This window comes from Stereum hirsutum (genome assembly GCF_000264905.1).
Source record: "Stereum hirsutum FP-91666 SS1 unplaced genomic scaffold STEHIscaffold_4, whole genome shotgun sequence".
In the NCBI taxonomy this organism is placed as follows: domain Eukaryota; kingdom Fungi; phylum Basidiomycota; class Agaricomycetes; order Russulales; family Stereaceae; genus Stereum; species Stereum hirsutum.
In genome coordinates, this window is record NW_006763134.1 from 657,379 (window position 1) to 678,293 (window position 20,915).

The 20,915-nt window shown below is 50.8% G+C and overlaps 7 protein-coding genes across 7 annotated transcripts; 6 read left to right on the top strand and 1 right to left on the bottom strand.

Annotated features, from left to right (window-relative positions):
- Positions 1-638: 638 nt before the first annotated feature.
- Positions 639-2,372, top strand: STEHIDRAFT_119631 (uncharacterized protein; the record flags this gene model as incomplete). The annotated part of the gene is made up of 7 exons (XM_007301724.1): positions 639-1,058; positions 1,119-1,238; positions 1,297-1,422; positions 1,489-1,608; positions 1,667-1,786; positions 1,850-1,969; positions 2,064-2,372. Coding segments are annotated over exons 1-7 (959 nt in total), but the record flags the coding sequence as incomplete, so codon positions are not given.
- A 2,227-nt stretch (positions 2,373-4,599) lies between these two features.
- STEHIDRAFT_166814 (uncharacterized protein) lies at positions 4,600-6,325 on the top strand (the record flags this gene model as incomplete). The annotated part of the gene is made up of 4 exons (XM_007301725.1): positions 4,600-4,849; positions 4,906-5,090; positions 5,155-5,313; positions 5,396-6,325. 4 exons carry the CDS (start codon positions 4,600-4,602, stop codon positions 5,984-5,986), a joined length of 1,185 nt encoding a protein of 394 aa, XP_007301787.1. The 3' UTR covers positions 5,987-6,325.
- Positions 6,326-6,493: 168 nt separating this feature from the next.
- Positions 6,494-12,416, bottom strand: STEHIDRAFT_53658 (cytochrome P450; the record flags this gene model as incomplete). Its single annotated transcript, XM_007301513.1, has 15 exons — positions 6,494-6,581; positions 6,652-6,780; positions 6,851-6,979; positions 7,041-7,122; positions 7,176-7,198; positions 7,260-7,426; positions 7,614-7,711; positions 7,766-7,859; positions 7,917-7,951; positions 8,022-8,170; positions 8,248-8,336; positions 8,391-8,490; positions 10,019-10,063; positions 12,033-12,141; positions 12,206-12,416. The coding sequence occupies 15 exons, from the start codon at positions 12,414-12,416 to the stop codon at positions 6,494-6,496; spliced, it is 1,548 nt and encodes a 515-aa protein (XP_007301575.1).
- Positions 12,417-12,593: 177 nt separating this feature from the next.
- On the top strand, positions 12,594-13,108 carry STEHIDRAFT_109164 (uncharacterized protein; the record flags this gene model as incomplete). The annotated part of the gene is made up of 2 exons (XM_007301726.1): positions 12,594-12,736; positions 12,865-13,108. 2 exons carry the CDS (start codon positions 12,594-12,596, stop codon positions 13,106-13,108), a joined length of 387 nt encoding a protein of 128 aa, XP_007301788.1.
- A 945-nt stretch (positions 13,109-14,053) lies between these two features.
- Positions 14,054-16,256, top strand: STEHIDRAFT_75596 (aromatic compound dioxygenase). The gene is made up of 8 exons (XM_007301535.1): positions 14,054-14,408; positions 14,476-14,540; positions 14,611-14,673; positions 14,848-15,050; positions 15,169-15,297; positions 15,363-15,487; positions 15,627-15,800; positions 15,861-16,256. Exons 1-8 carry the CDS (start codon positions 14,340-14,342, stop codon positions 16,023-16,025), a joined length of 993 nt encoding a protein of 330 aa, XP_007301597.1. The 5' UTR covers positions 14,054-14,339; the 3' UTR covers positions 16,026-16,256.
- A 508-nt stretch (positions 16,257-16,764) lies between these two features.
- On the top strand, positions 16,765-19,199 carry STEHIDRAFT_154550 (uncharacterized protein; the record flags this gene model as incomplete). Its single annotated transcript, XM_007301727.1, has 5 exons — positions 16,765-16,944; positions 17,031-17,115; positions 17,197-17,321; positions 17,402-18,610; positions 18,672-19,199. The coding sequence occupies 5 exons, from the start codon at positions 16,765-16,767 to the stop codon at positions 19,197-19,199; spliced, it is 2,127 nt and encodes a 708-aa protein (XP_007301789.1).
- Positions 19,200-19,495: 296 nt separating this feature from the next.
- Positions 19,496-20,538, top strand: STEHIDRAFT_93807 (uncharacterized protein; the record flags this gene model as incomplete). The annotated part of the gene is made up of 3 exons (XM_007301728.1): positions 19,496-19,638; positions 19,701-19,964; positions 20,023-20,538. Exons 1-3 carry the CDS (start codon positions 19,540-19,542, stop codon positions 20,536-20,538), a joined length of 879 nt encoding a protein of 292 aa, XP_007301790.1. The 5' UTR covers positions 19,496-19,539.
- Between the last annotated feature and the right edge of the window lie 377 nt (positions 20,539-20,915).

The following is a 20,915-nucleotide window of genomic DNA, read 5'->3' on the forward strand; positions in this document are numbered from 1 at the left end:
ATGGGATGTATTATATCATCGATGGTCTTGAATGGCCACGGACTTGGATTGCGTAGTCGCGGAAGTTAAACATCCTGTATACTATATAAGTACCTATAACAAATGAATAATTCTGAATCTCCTTCCATGGTTTTGGTCCTGCGTGTGTTACTACAATCATACACCGTACACAGCCTTACACTCTGGGCATTCTTGACCGTGTACTGATGATAGGGATGAGGCATGCGCTGCAGTGGGCCTCACAACCGCGAGAGTAGCTGAAACGGCGACTACAAACCGAGAACTACTTGGTCGTAAGCGAAGGGAATATTCGCTTTGAACGTATACGCAGGACGTACGCCGCGTACATGGCCAGCGTCGCGTGTATCATGGCTTCCACGACAGCCGCCCTGGTGAGACTTTATCTGGTCCGCAGGATCACACATCTTCCCCTCAGACCAAAGGTTCACACGATCACAATGGCCACAACCCATAGGACGATGACCCAGTCATGTTTTCATTCAAACAGTGGATCATGCAGTAGCACTATTACCGTACGAGGCATACCTGCAAAACTATGGTATAGTAGAGGAAGAAAGAGTGTTGTTCCGAACGAAGTGGTGTACTCAGGTTGGAGAAAAAAGACAAAGCATTGCGAGCCGCGAGCCAAAAAAGGGCAAATAAGGAGATTGTAAAAGGAGCAGAAGAAGAACGCGAAGGTAATAGAGTACAGTACACGATCGTACAAAGGAGACAACGAAGCGAGGGAGAGGATAATACGCGTGTAGAGATCGGGGGTATCGAGACGGAGAGATGCTATTGCGTTACAATCCACGGGGATGACGGGACGACGACGTGAGATGAGCAGAGCAGCAGAAGGAAACAAAGTGGCAGAGGAAAGAGATCAGCGGAGACGAGAGGCGAGGGGAGCGAAGCGCTTAGAGACCGCCGAGAACGGGGGCAGCGACAGAGCCGACTGCGCTCACGACGGGGGCAACAGCGCCCTCAACACCGCTAACGACACCACCAACGAGGCCAGTAACACCGTCAAGCTGGCGGCGGAGGATGCCACCGACGACCTAAATGTTATGAAGTCATGAGTTCTCAGTTAGGAAAGGAGGACAGTAGTGAATACTCACGGGGTCAAGAATACCCTCAACAGCGCTGACAACGGGGTCGGCAACGCTGTCCACAGCACCGACGACACCGTCGACAGCGCCGGTAACGGGCCCGTCACGGCGGAGGATACCACCAACGACCTATAGATCCAATAAGTATTAGTCACTGGTGAACCAAAGAAATAAGTGGAAAACGTACGGGGTCGGCAGCAGACTCGACAGTGGAGATGACGGGGTTGGCAGCGCTGTCAACAGCACCAACGACACCGTTGATAGCATCGGTCACAGGGGTAGCAGCATCACGGCGAAGGATTCCACCGACAACCTGAGTGATTAAACATGATTTATAAGTAAACTAGAACGAAGAGGTATCAAACAGACAAGGACGTACGGGGTCAAGAGTACTCTCAACGGCGCTGACAACGGGGTTGGCGATGCTGTCGACGGCACCAACGACGCCGTTGACAACACCAGTCACGGGACCATCACGGCGGAGGATACCACTAACGACCTACACGTTCAACTAGGATTAATCACTGTTGAACTAAAGAAATGGGCGAGAAACGTACGGGGTCAAGAGCACCCTCGACGGCGCTGACAACCGGGTTGGCGATGCTGTCTACGGCACCGACGACGCCGTTAACAGCGCCAGTGACCGGGCCGTCGCGGCGAAGGATACCACCAACAACCTAATATATTCAGAACCATTGAGAACATGGAAGGCTGGGTAAAAATGTGCAGGAAACACGCACTGGGTCAAGCGCACCCTCGACAGCGCTGACGACGGGGTCAGCAACGCTGTCCACAGCACCGACGACACCGTCGACAACGCCGGTAACGGGCCCATCACGGCGGAGGATACCACCGACGACCTGATAAGAAGGGAATCAAGAACGACCATGAGTGAACGGCCAGAACAAGAGCAAATCGGACAGAGCAAAGGAAGCAGATTGAAACGAGACGTACAGGGTCAAGAGCACCCTCAACGGCGCTCACGACGGGGTCAGCAACGCTGTCGACGGCACCAACGACACCGTCAACGACACCGGTCACGGGGCCGTCACGGCGAACAATGCCACCAGCAAGGCCCTCAACGGTAGAGATAACAGGGGCGAGAGCGCTCTCAACACCAGATACGAGACCACCGACAGTGCCGGTGATTCCACCAAGTCCAGCGTCGGCCGGAGCAGCAGCACCGGTGGATGAGGAAGTGGCGTTAGCGGCAGCAGAGGCGTTGTCGCGGCGAACGATGCCACCAGCGAGGCCCTCAACAGTGGAAACGATGGGGGCAAGAGCACTCTCAACTCCGGAAACGAGACCGCCGACAGTGCCGGTGATTCCACCAAGTCCAGCGTCGGACGAAGTGGGAGTAGCGGGTGCAGTGGCGTTGGCGGTGGCATTTTGACGACGGACAATTCCTGAAGCGGCGCCGAGGACCTGGAAATGATCGAATGAAGAAGGTTAGAATGATGGGGAACTCGGGTAGGTTAGACACGAGGTGTAAAATACGTACCGGTGCAGCAACACCCTCGACGGTGCTCACGACGGGAGCAGCGGCAGATCCGACAGCGCTGAGGACTGGCGAAACAACACCGTCCACAGCTCCAACGGCGCCACTGACGAGGTCACGCTTCGCGGCAAGCGACTAGAACCACAGAAGAAGGCAAGCCGAGGGGAAAAAATCAGTTACTATGCACTAGAACTTAGCGTAGAGAAAAAGAAACGAACCAGAGAAGCATTAGTGTCGACGTTGACGGGAAGTGCAACGGCACTCGTGGCGAGTGCGACGAGAGCAATCAAGGCAGAGTATGTGCGGGAAGAGAACATGTTGAGAGTGAGGATTGAGAGTGGGGTTGTGTTTAAACGAATGGTGGTACTGGCAAGTACAGACGTCGATGCCGGATCGAGAGAGAGGAAGTCGAGACTTCAAATGTGGGTCTTTCGAGACGGTGGGTGGGGGAGGAGGAGGAGGAGGATAGACAGCAAGACGAGCAAGAGGGAGTGGTTGGGAGGGATTGTCGACCCGAACTGAACCTATATACGCAGAACTTGCTTAACGTACATAAGCAACACCCTTCGTCGCTTGATAAAGCTTCGAAGCGTCGTGCTAATTTCTGGCTCCACAGATCAACATCCCGCGTTTCACGCCTCCGCGCGGCGAAGGAACGGTTGCTCTGCGGGCGTGAAATAACGCGAATCGTCGTCATCGACGCAGCAAATATCACACAAAAGCAGACAAAAGCTCCACCATGGAAGCGGCTACCTAAATTGTTCACGTACAATTCGTGTCATGTCGCAGCCGTTACTGGTACCGGAATCATGCATAGCCCGTGGCGGAATAGATAGCCAGCGGGATGATGGTTTGTGGAACACACCGAAGGAAAGTCGCTGCACAGGAAAGGAAAGACGAAGATGACGACAGCCACGCTGGCTCCGGATAAACTGCTAAGCGCTTGCTCCCGCTCACTTCCGGTCGCAGGAAGGCGTTGAGCTTACCATTTATGGCAAGATTTTCTCCGTTCCGAGATCTTCTTCCCCAGATTGGGTGCTTAATCTGTGGTCATGGGTGACTCGGAAAGATGGCTCGTTCCGAGCGCCCGCGTTCGGAGCACGAAGAGAGAGCCCCGCAACAACCACTCCTTCTCCTGCTGTTGCCCCCAACAACACCCAACGATTTCTCATTTGAAGCAGTGACGTCTTGCCAAGAACGATCACCGAGATGCGTTGATCTCGGCTGTACTACTACTAGAAGAGGCTCCACAGATGTTCAACTTCGTTCAACTTTATCGCTTCGAACGAGGAAAAGGTTCTGAAACGGTGCTGCAGTCAATGAACGACGACTCAAAGTGGAAGAACCTCTAATATCGCGGACACTCAAAATTCCCCGAAGAATGACGCAACGGCAAAATTATATTGAGCTTGGAATCAGGGCGGGGGTCTCGCAGGGTCTCGCGAGCACATGGGTACCATAAGGAACCGCGGCACTAGTGGACGACTGGGGTAGACGAGGGTAGACGGTCCGCTCGATGTTCTGCTTGATACAGTATCAGCGAGGAGCCAAATACCACCAGGAAAGGTAGTAGCAGCACTATAGCATCTCTGATGATACATACCCTCCAGCCCCAGACTTGTACGTGTAGAGGGTGTACACGTTTTCGCAACTCGACAACCTGTCCAAATTTGTCCGGATTCTCGGACGCCCTGGCCTATATAGTCAGATAGACAAAAATCCGGTGCCATGCCCCAAACGGAGCACGTAAGATGTAAGAGCAAAAAAAAAAAGAGGAAAATGTCACTTGTGCTTGACGAAGGTGCTCTACTGTAGATCTATTTTTCGTCATGTGGCGGGTGAGTCTCAGATGGGCCACAGTAAACTAGAGTAAACTTCGCGGGTACTTTCACTTGTATTCAAACTCAGTTAACCGCCACCGTCGAACTTGTCAACCTGCCTCAGCCCGCTTGCCACTTCTGGTCTTCACACTTTCCTGCTTGCTACAGCGCGATGTCTTTGAACGAGGAACGGATCACGCTCATTTTGGACGAATCCGCTGGCTTTGACGGGATCCATCTCGTTATACCGCTTTGCGATATCCGCGCAAACTGCCTCTACCCAGTAAAATATCTCAAGTTCCTCGCCTGGGCTGTTTATTGGCTCGAAGGCACGATCAAACTCAACGGCCAGGTCGTTGGAGTTAAAGATCAGCTAGCTGCAGGAGCAGTTTACACCTCCCACTTGGACGCACCTAGAGACCGTAAGTTCTACTTGTCTTCATGATCGACCATTTTGCTGATTGATCCAGCGAAGCAGTATTACAAGCTGCACCCGTCAATCCAGACACCGCTTTCAACAAGACAGAATCGTCAGCCTCTGATACATGCAAGGCGTCCTTTCGGCGCAGCCTTCTCGAGCGTGACGGACACTGTCCCTTCACTGGAGTGGTGGAAACGATGTGTCATGTGGCCCACTTCATCCCATTATCCAAGGGCGAAGACGTGCGTTCCATTTATTTGAGCAATTTCATATACTTTTTGCTGTGCTGAGATTGTCCGGAGACAGTTCTTTAGAGCCGTTGTAGATAGCCGTTCCCACACAGCTTCATTCCTAGACGGAGAAGACACTGCCTTGCTCGGAATTGACCAGAGCAATTATGGTATCCTACTCGCTTCCCAAACCCAAATGTTGATGGATGAAAAGTGGTCGGTAGCAATCATGAAGGTATGGCGCTCACAATCCGTACAACATTCTTCTTTGATCCCCGCGCAGCAATCGCCGGCATTGACCGACAACTCTGTTGCAGACTCCGAATCCCATCTTGTCCACAGACGATATCCCACCTCCTCCGACTTCTCGCAAGCATCCTCTTAAAAGCTATCAGTCTCACCCGAAGGCAGAACGATACACACTGCAATATCTATCTTTAGTTGGAAAGTACGCGACTGATGACTACGCGGAATGGACGCCCAATAATGTCGATGCTGCATTTGTAACCGTTACCGAACATCCACGACCATCCGCCCTCCTTCTTCACTATCGCTATGCTGCCAACGCTCTAAAACGCTGGGGACAGAACATAGACAAACTCTCGGAGCTGCCAGGGTTCGTCGTGCGACATTCTAAGGCTCGGGTTCCTCATCCTTCTAAGAAACGACCTTCCGATGCATCGGACGAGCGACTTTCCGCAAAACGAAAGCACTCGTCAGAGCCTTCGAAAAGGTCTGATCATGCCGAAGGTGCCTCTATGGAAGCCAAGGATCCTATGGATCTTCTGCTGGAGATACCCCACCTCCGTCAAAATGTCCTTGACGCACAAGCCACCCGACAAGAGAAGCTTCGATTGAACGTACTCGATTGGCAAATCAATGCCGCGGATTTACAGAGGGATGATTGATCGGGGAATGTGTAGATTGACGAGGAGGCTCAACCAGGGTTTGCTGTGTCTGCGTTGATGCAGTTGGGGAGGTAGAGGGGTGGCAGCGGTGGGCGGCGCTGGCGGACAAGATGGTAGTTGAGATTACTGGGAGTTCCAGTCATTTTTCCTCGGGTTTTCTACTCGGGTTGGTGGCGAGTAGCCTACTTACTGTGGACATGGATGGTCTGGTGGCGGTTCATAAGGTTTCATTACGGACACATATTTATACATTTATTTGAGAGTAGCGACCTCGAAGGATAGTGTAACATGTTCCTTCCTCGTTGTACTGCATGGTTGTTCAATTTTATTGTTAATTTTATTCCCTCAATCATTGATGACTGACTTTCTGAATAAGGTCAACTAGACTTATTCCCGTTACCAACTAGTACGTTCAGTACAGTGGGAGCTACTTACTAGTGGACATTATTTGCGCCTTGTCAATAAGGCCCGACCTCGTCACACTCAGACTACCTGCCACGTCCGTCACTAGGCCTCAACTATTTGTGTCATCCGAATCAACTTAGCAGCAGCAGCAGACCGTGGCTTGATGTGGCACTTGAATGGCAAAGGCCGGCTGCATCATAATATTCGTACCATCAGACATCAAGTACTCGGTGGTAACCTGAACTTCGGGAGTGGCTTACGGGACGAGCGCAGAATATTGTTCGTCAACGGGTTCGATGTCCTTCCCGTCCTTATCCTTCACTTTCGAAATGTCGAATGTTGCTAGAATTGACACTATGGCTATCCAAGCTGACTCACGAGCCAGGTGTCTACCTACAAATATTATGAGGTATAATGAGAAAGGACCAGTGCGACTCAGTAAGAAAGGACGGGAGGGACAAGCCTGGACAGATACGACGCCCAAAGCCGAACGCGATTTCGGGGAATGGTGAATCTCTGTCTAAGAACCGTTCGGGCTTGAATTCCAACGCGTCTGATCCGTACACATTCTCGTCGTGTAGCATAGCCCTAATGCCCATGGCGATCATCATCGAAAAGCTTCCCATGTACGTGCAAAATTGTTCCTCACCAGACGTTCGCAATGACTGTGGATCCAGCCGGTAAAAAATAACCCTTGTAGACGTCATCAACTGTAAGAAGGTGGGGAACAGCTAGCCTTGCTATCAGAAATACCATTCATCGAGTGTAACGATGTCAAGAGTACCTAAAGGCGTAACATTTCGCCATCTATCGAAAGAGATGGAAAGCTTAACGATATGCACATCAAAACCACAGCATACGAGCTCACCTGAAGACCTCAGTGGTTAAGGCATTGACATAAGGAAGGATATCCTTGTCCTCAAAAGACGGAATACGATCCCTTCCGATGATCGAGTCAATCTCGGCTTGAGCTCTCTTCTGAGATTCTGGATACAATGTCATGGCGAGAACAAATATCTCTAACGCGCACACGGTCTGTTGCAACACGATCAGGTCAAGATGGTACGCAGCTTGCCAAGATACTCACTGTGTCAGCACCACCTGCGCATTTTGTATGAACAAATTAGTGCATAAATCGAATCGTAGATTGAACAATATATTCCTACCGAGGTACCTGTTCAGCAGTCATCAGCAATCATGGAAAAGGCGGACAAAAATGGACAAACAAATTTCCCGCAGCTAGCTTAGCCAAAGATTCCTCCTCGGGTGAGGGATCGGTCTCCAACCGGTCTAGTACGTTCCCAGCAAAGGATGGAGAGGCTTTGGTCTTGGCCTATAACAGTCGTGTCTCCGATTATGCAGATAATATCATACTTTCTTGGCGTACCAATGCTTCTTTGGCGGCAATCCATGGATTTTCTCTGGTGTCCACACTGCAATGATGCACGTCTCTGGCGTACTTCTTGTACTGCCATTCTAGGTCAGTCACTTCACCGTCGATGATTGTGCTGGGACATGTTCTTACACTAGCGCCGGGAAACCACGAAGGAAGATACATTGCTATGTATTGCCATTCAGCATGAGCATCGACTTAACGAGGAATGTCCACTAGATTCAGGGAGGATCTCACCTAGAGGAAAGAAATCGAAAATACGAGCGCTATGGGATATTGATGTTGTGAGGGCATGCATAGCTTTCTCGGCGCTCTTGATGTGTGGATCGCCCGAGGGTTTTACCTTGAAACCATACCCAAGCTCCAAGATAATCGCACCCGCCATCCTTTCAACATAGACGGATGAAAACCGTGATAAAGGGCCTAAGGTCAAGAGTCACTTGCACTAGATGTCATGACGCACTGTCTTAAGTGGGCCGTAAACTCTTCGGGCCTGTCCATAAGACTATTGAGGAGCTGGTTGACAGCTACAGTCTCAACAGGGTGATATTCCTAGACCCTTGTGTGAGGGTTCGGGCTGACATATCATAGAATGTAAACGCTTACCTTCAATGCAGTTGGCCGGAAGAACGTTTCGATCATTTTGCGCATAGACTTCAAATTTTCATTGTAGGGAATGGAAGCCATTATCCAATCAAAGCCGAGTCTGCACGTTGTTCAGTAGGCCAACATTCTCAGATAGCAAGAGCAAACCTTACAACACACGGATGACTGGACTATCTAGTCTGTGTCAAGTTGGTAAATATTCGTGGAGCTAACCATATTCGGGGGCGAGCCGTGCCTGTCTGAATAGATGGAGGAACGGCGTTCCAACAGCTCTGTAGCAGCCTCGATGGAATTCAAGATCACGACATGGCTACCAAGGACATCAACGTGAACCACATCAGAGTCTGACGAGGATAAAGATGTCATTCCGTCAGAGAGTGATCTGGGGCGGAGGAATAGAGAGCGTACGCACCGTATTTCTTTCCCCAGGTCTCGTATGTCAGCCAATCGTGACGGGAAGGCATCTGAAAAAAACTTCCTATGAAGGGTAGACGAGGAGGACCCGGAGGCAGTCGTTTGCCTGCGTATATCGCGGTCCTGTTTCGCCATAGATACAGCACGGCGATGGAGAAGAGCGCAAGGATGCAAGCAGCTATGGAGAAGCGATCGACGAACATATCGAGGAGACTCTTGAGAGCGAGATGGGGGAAGGCGAAATCGGGACTGTTGGTTTATTTATGCAAACGAGTTTGTATGCTGTGCCGCATGTTTGCGTTACTGAAACGTATATGGGGATCCCAAACTCAGATGTGAACAAGTCCTATCGAGCGCTTGAATACAGCCAGATGTGTTGTCACGTGCGAAAGGTACTTTGGGCGGCCCAGCATTAGCCCCTTAAAGGATCAAGTTGTGCGATTTGGGTAGGCTGAGGACGAGCAGTTGGCATTTACTATGCCAGACCAAGGAGACGGAGACTACGCAACCCACTGGGGCTGAGATGTGGGCGCAATCGGGTCATTATTATGGAGCTACTGAGTTACGACCTTCCCGACGATGATAAGAATCTACCGTGCCGGCGTCGTCGGGTTTCTGCTCGGAGTCTACTCTCACGGTAGAATCATCAGGCCCCAGGAAAAATACAGCGTAGACAGTGACAATGTTTCGCCGAGGAGGTCGTCTCAGGGCCATCGCGGACGGAACGAGTAAAATCCAATCGTTCCAGTACAAGACTACCCGTTGCGCCTGTCAAATTTTCTGACCTCGCAGAACTGAACCTCACATCAACGCAAAAAAAGACAAGTGAATGTCTATCTAGAGGGCAAGAATGGTCGCTGCGCGATGACATGAAGGAATGATGATGAACACGAACTTGACCCACACTTTGTATATGACACGCTCGAGATGATGACCAAGCGACCTCCCGAACGCCACTCTCGCCACACTCATCACATACTCGGACCTGCTCATCGTATTTGGAACAGGTGTAAGTACCTCACGAATAGCCCCTAACCATCCATTTTTATGCTGCGGTGCATCCCGAAAGTCCGTTCTCTCGAACTTCTCAGAGAAAGGAAAACGGAAGACTTCAATACGTCTCGATGATTTGAGACATCTGGATCAATTTCGCTGTTGCCGTCGATCGCGGCTGTATATGACACTTGAATGGCAAAGGATACCTGTTTCGCCACATTTCTAGCGTTAGACACCATGCTATACAAAGACAGGAAAATCGGCTATCTTACGGGATAATGCCAGGTACTTGACCGTCCACAGGTTCAATACTGTTGCCGTGCTCGTCCTTCGCTTTCGAAATGTCGAGTGTCGCCAGCATTGACACAATGGCCAACCATACGGACTCTCGCGCAAGATGCCTTCCTGCAGATGCGTGTTAGTAATCCAACGAAGAGATAGAACTCTGATGTATATACCTGGACACTGGCGACGTCCAAAGCCGAAGACGATTTCAGGAAACGGTAAATTCTTGTCCAGAAAACGTTCAGGCCGGAACTCCAACGCATCGGGTCCGTATACAGTCTCTTCGTGCAACATGGCCCTATAGCCCGTAATTATTTTCCGCACAGTCCCATCTGCAGGCAAAAAGTCCCTTACCAGATATTCGCAATGATCACGGACCCAGCCGGCAGGAGGTAGCCTGCGTACACATCGTCGACCCGGAGACCGCGTGGAAGATCTACTCTTCTTTACATCAATAATGAGACTGAAGATCGAATGCTAGATAATGTACCCAAAGGCAGGACGTTCCGCCATCTGAAAGAGTGTGAGGAAGATATGCAAACTGGAACCCTAGCGCACGAGCTCACCTGAGAACCTCAGCGACTAAAGCGTTGACATAGGGAAGCGAATCCTTATCCTCAAAACAGGGAAGATGGTCGGGTCCGACGACGGAGTCTATCTCCGCTTGAGCTTTCTTTTGCGACCCCGGATACAATACCATGGAGAGAATGAAGTTTCCCAACGCGCATACGGTCTATGACAACGCGATTAGGGTGCAGTGACATCGCAGAATGCGAGAGAACTTACTGTGTCGGCGCCACCTGTTCACGGCACAGTAACAACATATTAACGCCGCAATGAAGTTGTCAAGAAGATGGTGGATGGATACCGAGATACCTGGAGCGGGAGCGGGAGCCATCAACTGCCATGAAATTTGGAAGCACACAAAGGACACGTACATGCTGGCTGCAACATCTTTGCAGATCGACTCCTCAGCAGGTGAAGACTGAAGTTCCAGCTGGCTTAATGTCCTAGCAGCAAAGGACGGAGATGCCTTTCCCTCGGCCTATAACACATGCAGTTCCTAATTACTCAAGGGGACGAGACTTGTCGTGATATCGCAACATACCATTGCTTCCTTGGTAGCGCGCCACGGAATCTCTCTCGTGTCCACACTCCAATGACGCATGCGCTTCGCGTACTTCTTGTACTGCCACTCATGGTCAATTCGTTTCGTCTAGAGATAAGTATATGTTGGGATGTGCTCTTACGCTGGCTCCTGGAAACCACGAGGGAAGATATATCACTGTTACGCATTGTAAGCATCCATAGGTCTAAGGATTCAGTCAGATAGACTCGACATGGGACGTACATATAGAGAAGAAGTCAAATACCCGGGCAGCAGGGGCTATTGACGTCGAAAGGGATTGTGTGGCCTGTTCGGCACTCTCAATGTGCGGATCATCCGTGGACTTGACATGTATACCATATGCAAGCTCCATGATGATTTTACCGGCCATGCTTTCGTACACAAGAAGACGGAAGATGAACAAGATGGGCCAAAATTGAGGAGTAAATACTCACTGTCTTAAGTGAGCCATGAAATCATCGGGTCTGTTAACGAGATTACTCAGGAGTTCATGAACAGCTATAATCTCGACTGAGTGATATTCCTACAGAAAGGAAGAAAGGATGAACGGCCCGGATGTCGAAAAATGGGATAGATCCTCGCCTTCAGAGCGGCAGGTCGCATAAACTCTTCGAACCTTTTGCGTGAGGTTCTCAACCGGTCGTTGTACCGACAGAAAGCCATCCCCCAATCAAAACCCAGCCTGTACCTCACATCAGATATCATTCTCAAAGTCCAAGAAACAAGGCTTACAAAACGCGTACGACAGTGAAGATTGGCCTGGAGCATATCGTTCAATACTGCGTGTAAAGAGATGGCAGGGGTTCGAATCGCTGTACCTGTCTGAATAAATCGAAGGGCGCTGTTCGAACAGCTCCGTGGCAGCTTTGATGGAATTCAAGACCACAATATGGCGACCGAGGACATCGACATGAAGCACATCCGAACCTGATCGTCGCAAACATATCACTATGAGAAAAAAATCTAGGACCAAAACAAACAGCGAACTTACCGAACTCCTTGGCCCATGCTTCGTAGGTCAACCAATCATGACTTTTCGGCATCTGTAAAAGGTTGCCCACGAGGGGTAGACGGGGAGGACCCGGAGGCAGCGGTATTCCTGCATGCTTCGCAGTCCTATTTCGCCACAGATATAGTCCGGCGATGGTGCAGAGAGTCAATAAACAAGCAGCCACAGAGGAACGATCAAGGAGCTCGAGCATAACTGGCTAAGATACTCTGATGTGAGGCGAGAAAGAAGGGAAGGGTCTCTGACATATTTATGAGATTCGATGCGTGTGCCAGTGTAAAGCTCTCTCACTCCTGCAACGCTACCGTGTTAAACATAAAGTTCGTGCACGACGAAGTATTGTATCTCCATTGTGCGTTTGTCGTATCTAATGCCGGCATGTGTCGTCTCACATGTCCTTGTGATTGGAAATTTGGGAGGAAGGTTGAGAAAGCTTCAGGAGCAGGAGATGGCACTCGAGAATCGGATGGCGCAAGGAGGTTCTATTCCCGCTCGGAGCAAGGCAACAGAGAAGTAAATATGGAACTATACCGACATGATGTCAGTAACTCAAGCTCGAGCACAGCTCGACTCCGCTTCCGCAACTTTCTGGAGTGAGGTTTCCGCCGAGGGAAAGGTTTTCAACCCCTAAAGGTTTCTAGACAGGCTTCCGAAGGAAGTCGTGGTGAAAAATTCTGGAAATATTCCAGCAAAGCGTTAGAAGAGGTGGGAAGGGCGCAAGAAGTCTTGACAAAGAGTCACCGAAAGTGGGGGGAGGTTGACCGAGAGAAAGCCGTGATCGAGTCTAGCTTGAACTGGTTGTCCAAGCGTCTCGGGACAGACGTTGGGTTGGGTACAGCAATGCCTAAGAAAGCGGGGCACCCGCCAATTCGCCCCTCGACCTAGAAAACACGAATCTCGTTGATGCCTTCCTTCCTGCCCCGCTCCTCTGCTATGAGTTGGGACGTGTCACCTGAACTTTGCTAAAATTGGAACAATTGTTGGACATACACTGTTTAGGACTAGGCTGAATGAGCTCCAGGATGTCCGGAAGAACAGCGACACATGACAACATTCTTTTGGAGGGAGATAAAGTAGGGCTTGCGCATCAGGAGCATCTAGGACAAACACAAGCTCTGACCAGATGGACACTCTCGATGCAAGGAGGCAGAGCATGCCGACCGCTCACCCCGCGATCACGACTCACCGATCAGGCGGGTGGCGTCAAGCTGGGCCACACAGACGAGATGATATATTTATACAATTCCTGATGCATCTTGCGGCCAAACAATAGCTCACAGATGGCGCCATAGAGAGCGTCGTTGATACCGCAGCCCCAGATATCCAAAATCCCATGGCTGGAGGAGACCAGAACTGCGGGAGTAGAGAGAAGCAAAGACGTACGAACTTGAACCCAAGTTACTGAAGCAACAGATATCTTTTGGGCCGTCGAGTATCCTGGTGACAGTACCGTCTTCCAAGCTTCGACGAGCGATAAGACTACGAGACGTGCATGCTAAGAATGGATTGTCCCTCGAGTCTTGAACACAGAGAAGTTGCAAGCTGCGCCGTGCAGGCCTTGGACGCCCGAGTTCGTACACCGACCGAGTAGAAGCAGACACGTCCGCATCACTAACATGCTGTTGTGTACGTATATCATTGGCCTAAACCAACAGAAAAGCGGTAGAATAAGAGGATCACACCAGTCAGGACCAAGAAGACAAAGCGAGACCTGCGTCCTTCATGTGCACAATCTCTCACGGTTCTCATCCTTCCTTCCCCTTTGAGTCTCCCACTCCCCAAACAAACAACCCAAGTCTATTTCTCTCCCTTTCTCGCTCCCGTCGCATCATGATATCGGATCGTTACAACCATTCAAGCAATCGAGGCGAGTGGGAAGAGTTCGGAATAGCCTGCTGACATGGACGTCAGGGAGAACAAGGACCTAATCTGGCGAATGCGGTCATCTGGCTGACTTTTCCTGCCGAATCAGCGACTTCGCATTCATTTCAGCGACTTTACCTATGGCCGCCGTCTGGATCTATTTAAGACCGACTAGCAAGCTCCGAAGACTCCTTTATATCTCTGCTTCGATTCACTAGGATCGACTTTGAACCCACGACGACTTACAGAGAAGATGGCCTCAGAGAGTGTAGCAAACAAGGCCGTGTCGAATGGAATTCCTCCTCCAACAGTGGAACTTCCGGTACGGCATGTGTAACTATGGATGCCATGGTGAAGATACTGAAGTTTTATTTTTGGGGATGGGACAGTATCCTGACCGGGCGGAGATCATCACTAACAACCTCTTGAAGCTCACCGACCTTGCGACGAACCCGTACGTGAATAACTTACTATGACCCGTTCTACTTCATCCGCTGACATCGCTCTTTTCTCTGGTGTGCAAGACGGACGAAGTTCATATTCAAGAATCTGGTCGTGAAGTTGCATGAGTTCATCAATGAAACGAGGTGCGTTCCTTTTTAAACCTGTCCAGTTCTACCCCTATTTTGAATCCCCCACACTCGAACGTTTCCCGATCCCGCTATTCCCGCAATCCGTCAATCCGTTCCTTCCAGTTTCCTTTCCCATAGAATGACAAGAGCCTAACATGCTCATCGCCCCCATCCTCACCTTGAACACAGTATCACAACAGCAGAATGGATGACCACCCTCGAGTTCCTCACCCGCACTGGCCAAACCTGCACACCTCTTCGCCAAGAATTCATCCTCCTCTCCGATATCCTTGGAGTTTCTGCCCTTGTCGACGCGCTCAACAACCCACCGGTGGGCAACTCGACGGAGAGCAGCGTGTTGGGTCCGTTCTTCACCGAGGATGCACCAGATGGTACGTCCTCGTCTTTTACTGTTTCCTTCGCTGAGTCGTGTGGCGCTGTCACCAGCGTTGACAGTATTGAGCATAGCCAAGGCTCTGTGCTGACTGTCTACTTCGTCCTCTGTCATAGTGAGCAATGGCGACTCGATTGCGTCGGAGGGCAAGGGCGAGTACATGTTCGTCGAGGGAAGTGTACTTTCGACGAGTGGGAAACCCATCCCGGATGCCGTCATCGAGACCTGGGAGACCGACGACAATGGTTCGCCCTTTCTGTCGACTGTAATCGCTCGTGCTATATGTGAATTGGCTAACTCTGGATTGCAGGATTCTATGATACGCAGTACAAGAATCGCGAGAAGCCCGACTGTCGTGGTCGCCTGCGTTCCGGTCCAGATGGCAAATTTGGTTATCGTGCCGTCGTACCCGTGGCTTATCCTATCCCTGGAGATGTACGTTTGATTGTACTCCCCTACTCCCCTACTCCCCCCTTCCCTCTTTACAACTTCTCCCTCTACTCCGACCAACCCTATCGACATCCTTTATCGATCGGTATGGTAGTCTAACATCTGTTCACCTTCCTACTTATAGGGTCCTGTCGGAGAACTCCTCGTTCACCTAAACCGGCACAACATGCGTCCTAACCACCTCCACGTCATGATCGAAGCCCCAGGATATGTCAAACTCACCACTGCTCTCTATCCCGATGGTGATCCATACATGACGAGTGATGCCGTGTTCGGTGTGAAGAAGAGTTTGGTCGTGGTACGCCCGCTGCCCCTGCCTCTGGTATACATTCCTTCTTATGCCACTATGACTTTGCAGCACTACAAAGACGTAGACGACGAAGCAGAGGCACGCAAGCGCGGTTTCCCGAAAGGGTCGAAATTCAAGCTCTTGAAGTTTGATTTCGTTCTCGTCACGAATGAGGAATCGAAGGCTGCGTTGGAACAGCAAGCGAAGGCTGCAGCGAGGAATGCTGTTCAATGAGCGACTGCAGACTCGCTTCTTTGTGAACTCAACCGCATAGGGCATAGGTTTCGTGATGCAGAAGGGACAGGCTGAAGGAGGGTTGGGTTGAGGGGCTCGAGAGGAATGCCTATATTCGGTAAGGAGCCGAAGTTGTATCAATACGCGGTGTACGAGTAGCAGGGTTGTGTGGTACGGTTCTCTTGTGACTGGATGGATCATTGTAAACCGATATCTCAGCGTCTGCGTTCCCATTCTTCCGCACATGTGTAAGTCACAGTCAAGCTTCCCATGACTGAACGGATACCCGGTGACCGGGAACCCCTCGTGCATTCAAGGCCGAATCAGACTACGATGTTGATTTACCGCCACATCGTAGAACAGTCCGAGTTCGTCTTCTTCTTTCCACATCATACCATATGGATTTGCTCACGTATCACCTTCTTCTTAAAACATCTAGATGCACACTGTTACAACCGCAAAGCCCGGTCTGTCCGCTCCTTGTGCCGGATCCAAAGGGCCACCCACATTCAGAACAGCTGTAGGGGTGCAGCGGAGTTTCGATAATAGACGCCCGTGGCCACACAGGTTTATATATGGACACACATGGTCCAATTTCGAACATCTTCTCTTCTCACCCTTATTCCTGGACGCCCACTACCTGCGGCAGTCGCTTGATGTCATGATAGACTCTCATACAGCACCAACATCACTATCACCGTCACCCTGCCATCGTCAGACTGCCTCGACTATTTCTAATATGCCCACCAGCGAAACTCAGGCTGGTGCTGCAGAACCTTCGGAGTCGCAATCGGAGTCCGCCCGAACCGCGAACGTCCTCTCAGATTCTCTATGTTCGATTTGTCTCAGCCGGTTGACTGTCTCCGGCGAGCAGGTAGGACAGTTCTTCGATTGTAAGGAAGAGGCCGATATTCTCCAGGTACGTACGGAGAGTTCGGGCCGATTGGCTAGTCTGTTGCTTATGTGTCTATTGTCGCTGAACTTCTTTTTTCGGGTCCTTTCTAGGTAGATAAGGCTATATGGGCTGGTGTCATGGATGAGGACATCGAGGGCACGGTTAAGTTGTCAAGTGAGGAGAACGATATCAAACGTAAGTCGTTTGGTCTCGCAATCTCCCGACCTCATACTGTACTGATGCTCGTCGGGCCTGACGGCACTGAACGGATTGCAGTATGCCCAACATGCCACCTGTCGTATTTCGAACCCGGATACATAGCCTTCTGTCCACACAGCCACGTCGTCCGATACCTCTTACATCGTATTGTGGAAGAAGACGACAACCGTACATTTGGAGAGGTAAGGACTCTTTCAATTGCTCATGGGCTACCTTCTAGCTACACTGTTAGTCTACTTGCGCTGACCTCATCACATTTCAGATTCTCGATGGTGTAGAGATTACCGGCGAGCCTGAATACCTCCTTCCCTTCCTTGGACTGTACCATCTCGTCCGAGTGCACAATGGTCCTCTACCTCCTCTACTCGTGCACTTACCACCTCGCTCTCGCCTCGGGGTAAGGTATTGGGCCGCAGGACGCTCGATAGGAGCCTCCCACGAGAACCCTTCTAATGATCAAACATATCGAATATTTGACGCTCAAATGAACACGACCTCTCCTAGCAACACCGGAAGTCCATCCCATCTCGATAACACCAAGGCGGCCCCCATCATTCTCGGGGGATTCGACCCAGAAGCAGAAGCGTTCGAATCCCTGGTCCTCGAAGCCTCCCATTCAAAATCATCCGATGGTACAGAGTTCCAACATCGTCTCTGGCGTCTCAGCAACCCGGCAGGTCTTATCCTCTCTCATTTATGGTATAGGCTCACCAGTAATCCTGGCGTACGGAATCATGCTCTCGATCTTGGAATGCCGACGGAGCTTGTTGGTCTTGTTGTGCAGTTGTTCCATAGAAGGGTTATACAGAAGTCGTTGGCGACATTCCAGAGTGGCGGTGGTGACAGTAGTGGTGGTGGCGGCGATAGTGGTGGCGGAGGCGGTGACGATGATGGCGATGGGGATGACCATGCCGAAGACGATGGCTTTGAGGAGTTTTTCGACGAGGCCGTCGATGCGTGCGGACCCATGGTTGTGCGCCGAAGGGATCCGTCCGGGAGCAATATTGATGGTGAGTCCGAAATCGATGAGCTCGATGAAAGCGACAAGTCCTCCAGGAGCCCGACTCCGATGGTCCGCGGGATTGTAGTCGAGGAGGTAGTGACTCCATCCAGTGCCGATACTGAATTTATTCCGGGAGCCGAAGTGGTCATAGGGACAGCTCAGGCGTCGTCCAGCATAATTCAAACGCCTGCTGAGGTGAACCCTGGCGCCGAATACCCTTATGTTGTGTCGGGGCATGTTTCCTCGCCACATGAAGTTAATGGAGGACCTCCCAATGTATTGGTATCTGGAGGGCCAATCACCGTCAAAAGATCTGCACAGACGCCTTCGACAAATGATCCGGACCCTGAATGGCCTGGCGATTCTGATGGACTTGAGGTAATCCCTCCGGACTTGGTACGGGATTCGATCCATCCTACAAGTACGTATCGGCCGCATCCTGACATACAATCACCACCATTGGCCCAAGTAAGCCTTTGAATCTCTCCTCGACGGTATACCTGTCTAATACCTATTTTTCCTATTCCAGTCCGAGGTGCCACCCATTCCCACTAGAAGGACGTATGCATTCCCTGGCTTCATCCATAGTCCCGTCGACAACCCAATATGTGTCGTCCTCCCCGTTTCCTCAGAGTATTCCTTCTCTTGGACTCCACATCTCCTACCTATGGACCCGGCCAGAGTCTCCATTCTCCCTAAAACCCGAGATAAACACCGTCTTCTCTTCGGCTATGTCCTCGACGAAACCGCAATTAAACTTCGCGGTGCACAGGAATATTTCGCAACGGACGATGAAGGCAGGTATCACGCCATGTCACGATTTCATATGATCCTCGAATGGACGTGTGGGATTGCATCGGAGAAGGATATACATTTGGCGATGTTGGGGCCCAAATATGAAAGCGCGCTGTGTGTTTGTTTGGCGCAGAATTTGAGCGAGGAGATGATGAGGGTTGATTGGGAGAAGCTGGAAAAGTTGAAACGTGTGCTTGGGACGAGGGAGGAGCCGAGGTGGTATAGGTATGCTTGGAAACTTTTCCATAACGATGACGAGTAGCGGGTCTGCCACTTATTTCGAATGAATTTACTAGCAGTTGAGGTCTAATGGTATTGACAATTCTGGTTTGACCCGCTAAGGGATGTAAAGCCTGGAGGTTGAGCCGAGCTGAGGTTGCGTTCTAGTAAATCAACGAGACTAAAGGTAGGTGCCACAATAATAGCCCTCACGGTCATGACGCACCCGCCACACTGGTTGAGCCCCAGTGACGTCAGTGCTGAACGCGACATGAACACGACTTGGCGCACCGTCCATGGCTTTTATGCGCTTCACCTCCTCTTTGCTCTTCACCACCACCACCCATAACAGTGCTTTCAAAAGTCTACGAGTATCCTATACGATGGTCGATGTCAAACAGAGCGTACAGGCCGAGGTGAACCGCGTTAAGTACATATCGACAGACGCGGCACGTTCAGGGGCCTACCTATATCCGTTGAAGGTCTGTGAACTTATTTCTTGCTCAGCCATGTATGTATCCCAACTGACGGCTTGGATATACAGGGAATACTTTACTTTTTTACGCACCGTGACCTTTGGAAACCCCTACTATCGAAACTCCTCCCCACCCTTGCGCTCGCGATTGGTGTCATCATTTTCATGTTCACCTTCACCTACTTTCCGCAAGCAGCAATACTCGCTATAGTCAATGGCCCGCTCGCCATCTTGACCACGGTACTCCTCGTACTTAGCGAGAGCAGCACGATCATCAATATACTCAGCAAGACGTTCATTCTCCAAGATGCTCTCGTGGATACTTTCGATGGCGTACGTTTCGTCCTTTCGTCTATTATCCAGCATTATATTCACATCCACATCCTCACAGACTCTTCTCTCTCAAAACGACACAAAACTTCTCTCTTCCGGCCGTCAAATCAAGCCCGGCAGCGACGCCATCTCAAAACTCGGAAAACTCATAAAATCGCCCATCCAGCGTTTCTCTCCCGATCGCCTCATCACATACCTTCTCTATCTCCCCCTAAACTTCATCCCTGTAGTCGGCACCGTCATCTTCATTTTACTTCAAGGGAAGAAGGCCGGCCCGGCCTCCCATGCACGGTACTTCCAACTCAAAGGGTTCTCAAAAACGCAAAAGGAGGAGTTCGTCGCAGAGAAGACAGGCCCGTACACGGCGTTCGGGACGGCGGCAACATTGTTGGAGTTGGTTCCTGTTGTGGGGATCGCGTTTACATTTACGAACACGGTGGGAGCAGCGTTGTGGGCGGCGGATTTGGAGAGAGGAGTCCAGGATCCGAGGGCTGAGGGGAGTGCCGGTGGCAGTCAGAGTGAGATTTCTACTGGGTTGAGGGAGAGGGTCAGGAAGGCTGATGGAGAGTACTAGGGTAATTGGATCTGACGGTGTTTTCTTCCATGCGCATTGCGTTTTTGCTCGTCATGCTATCATACACGATATATTCTACTCACCCTTGTTAACCACGACGGACTTACATACGATACCGATCGTTAGATTTCTGGTGCATCATTTCCCACGAATTGTAGCTTTACGTTCTGTTCCTCCTGTTATTGTGTACCTGGATGTCCCACTGGTTACTCGAAGGGAATGTCACAGGGCCACATCGCCGTTCAACTTCCGCCACTGCCCCCGTGCGAACATTCTCTCAGACAGGCGCCCGTTATTTGTTCGCCCAAGTTGCCCGAAATAGCCGCGAGTATTGTTCTTTCAGGCGCCACGAGCACAATGGTCAACAATGTTGTCAA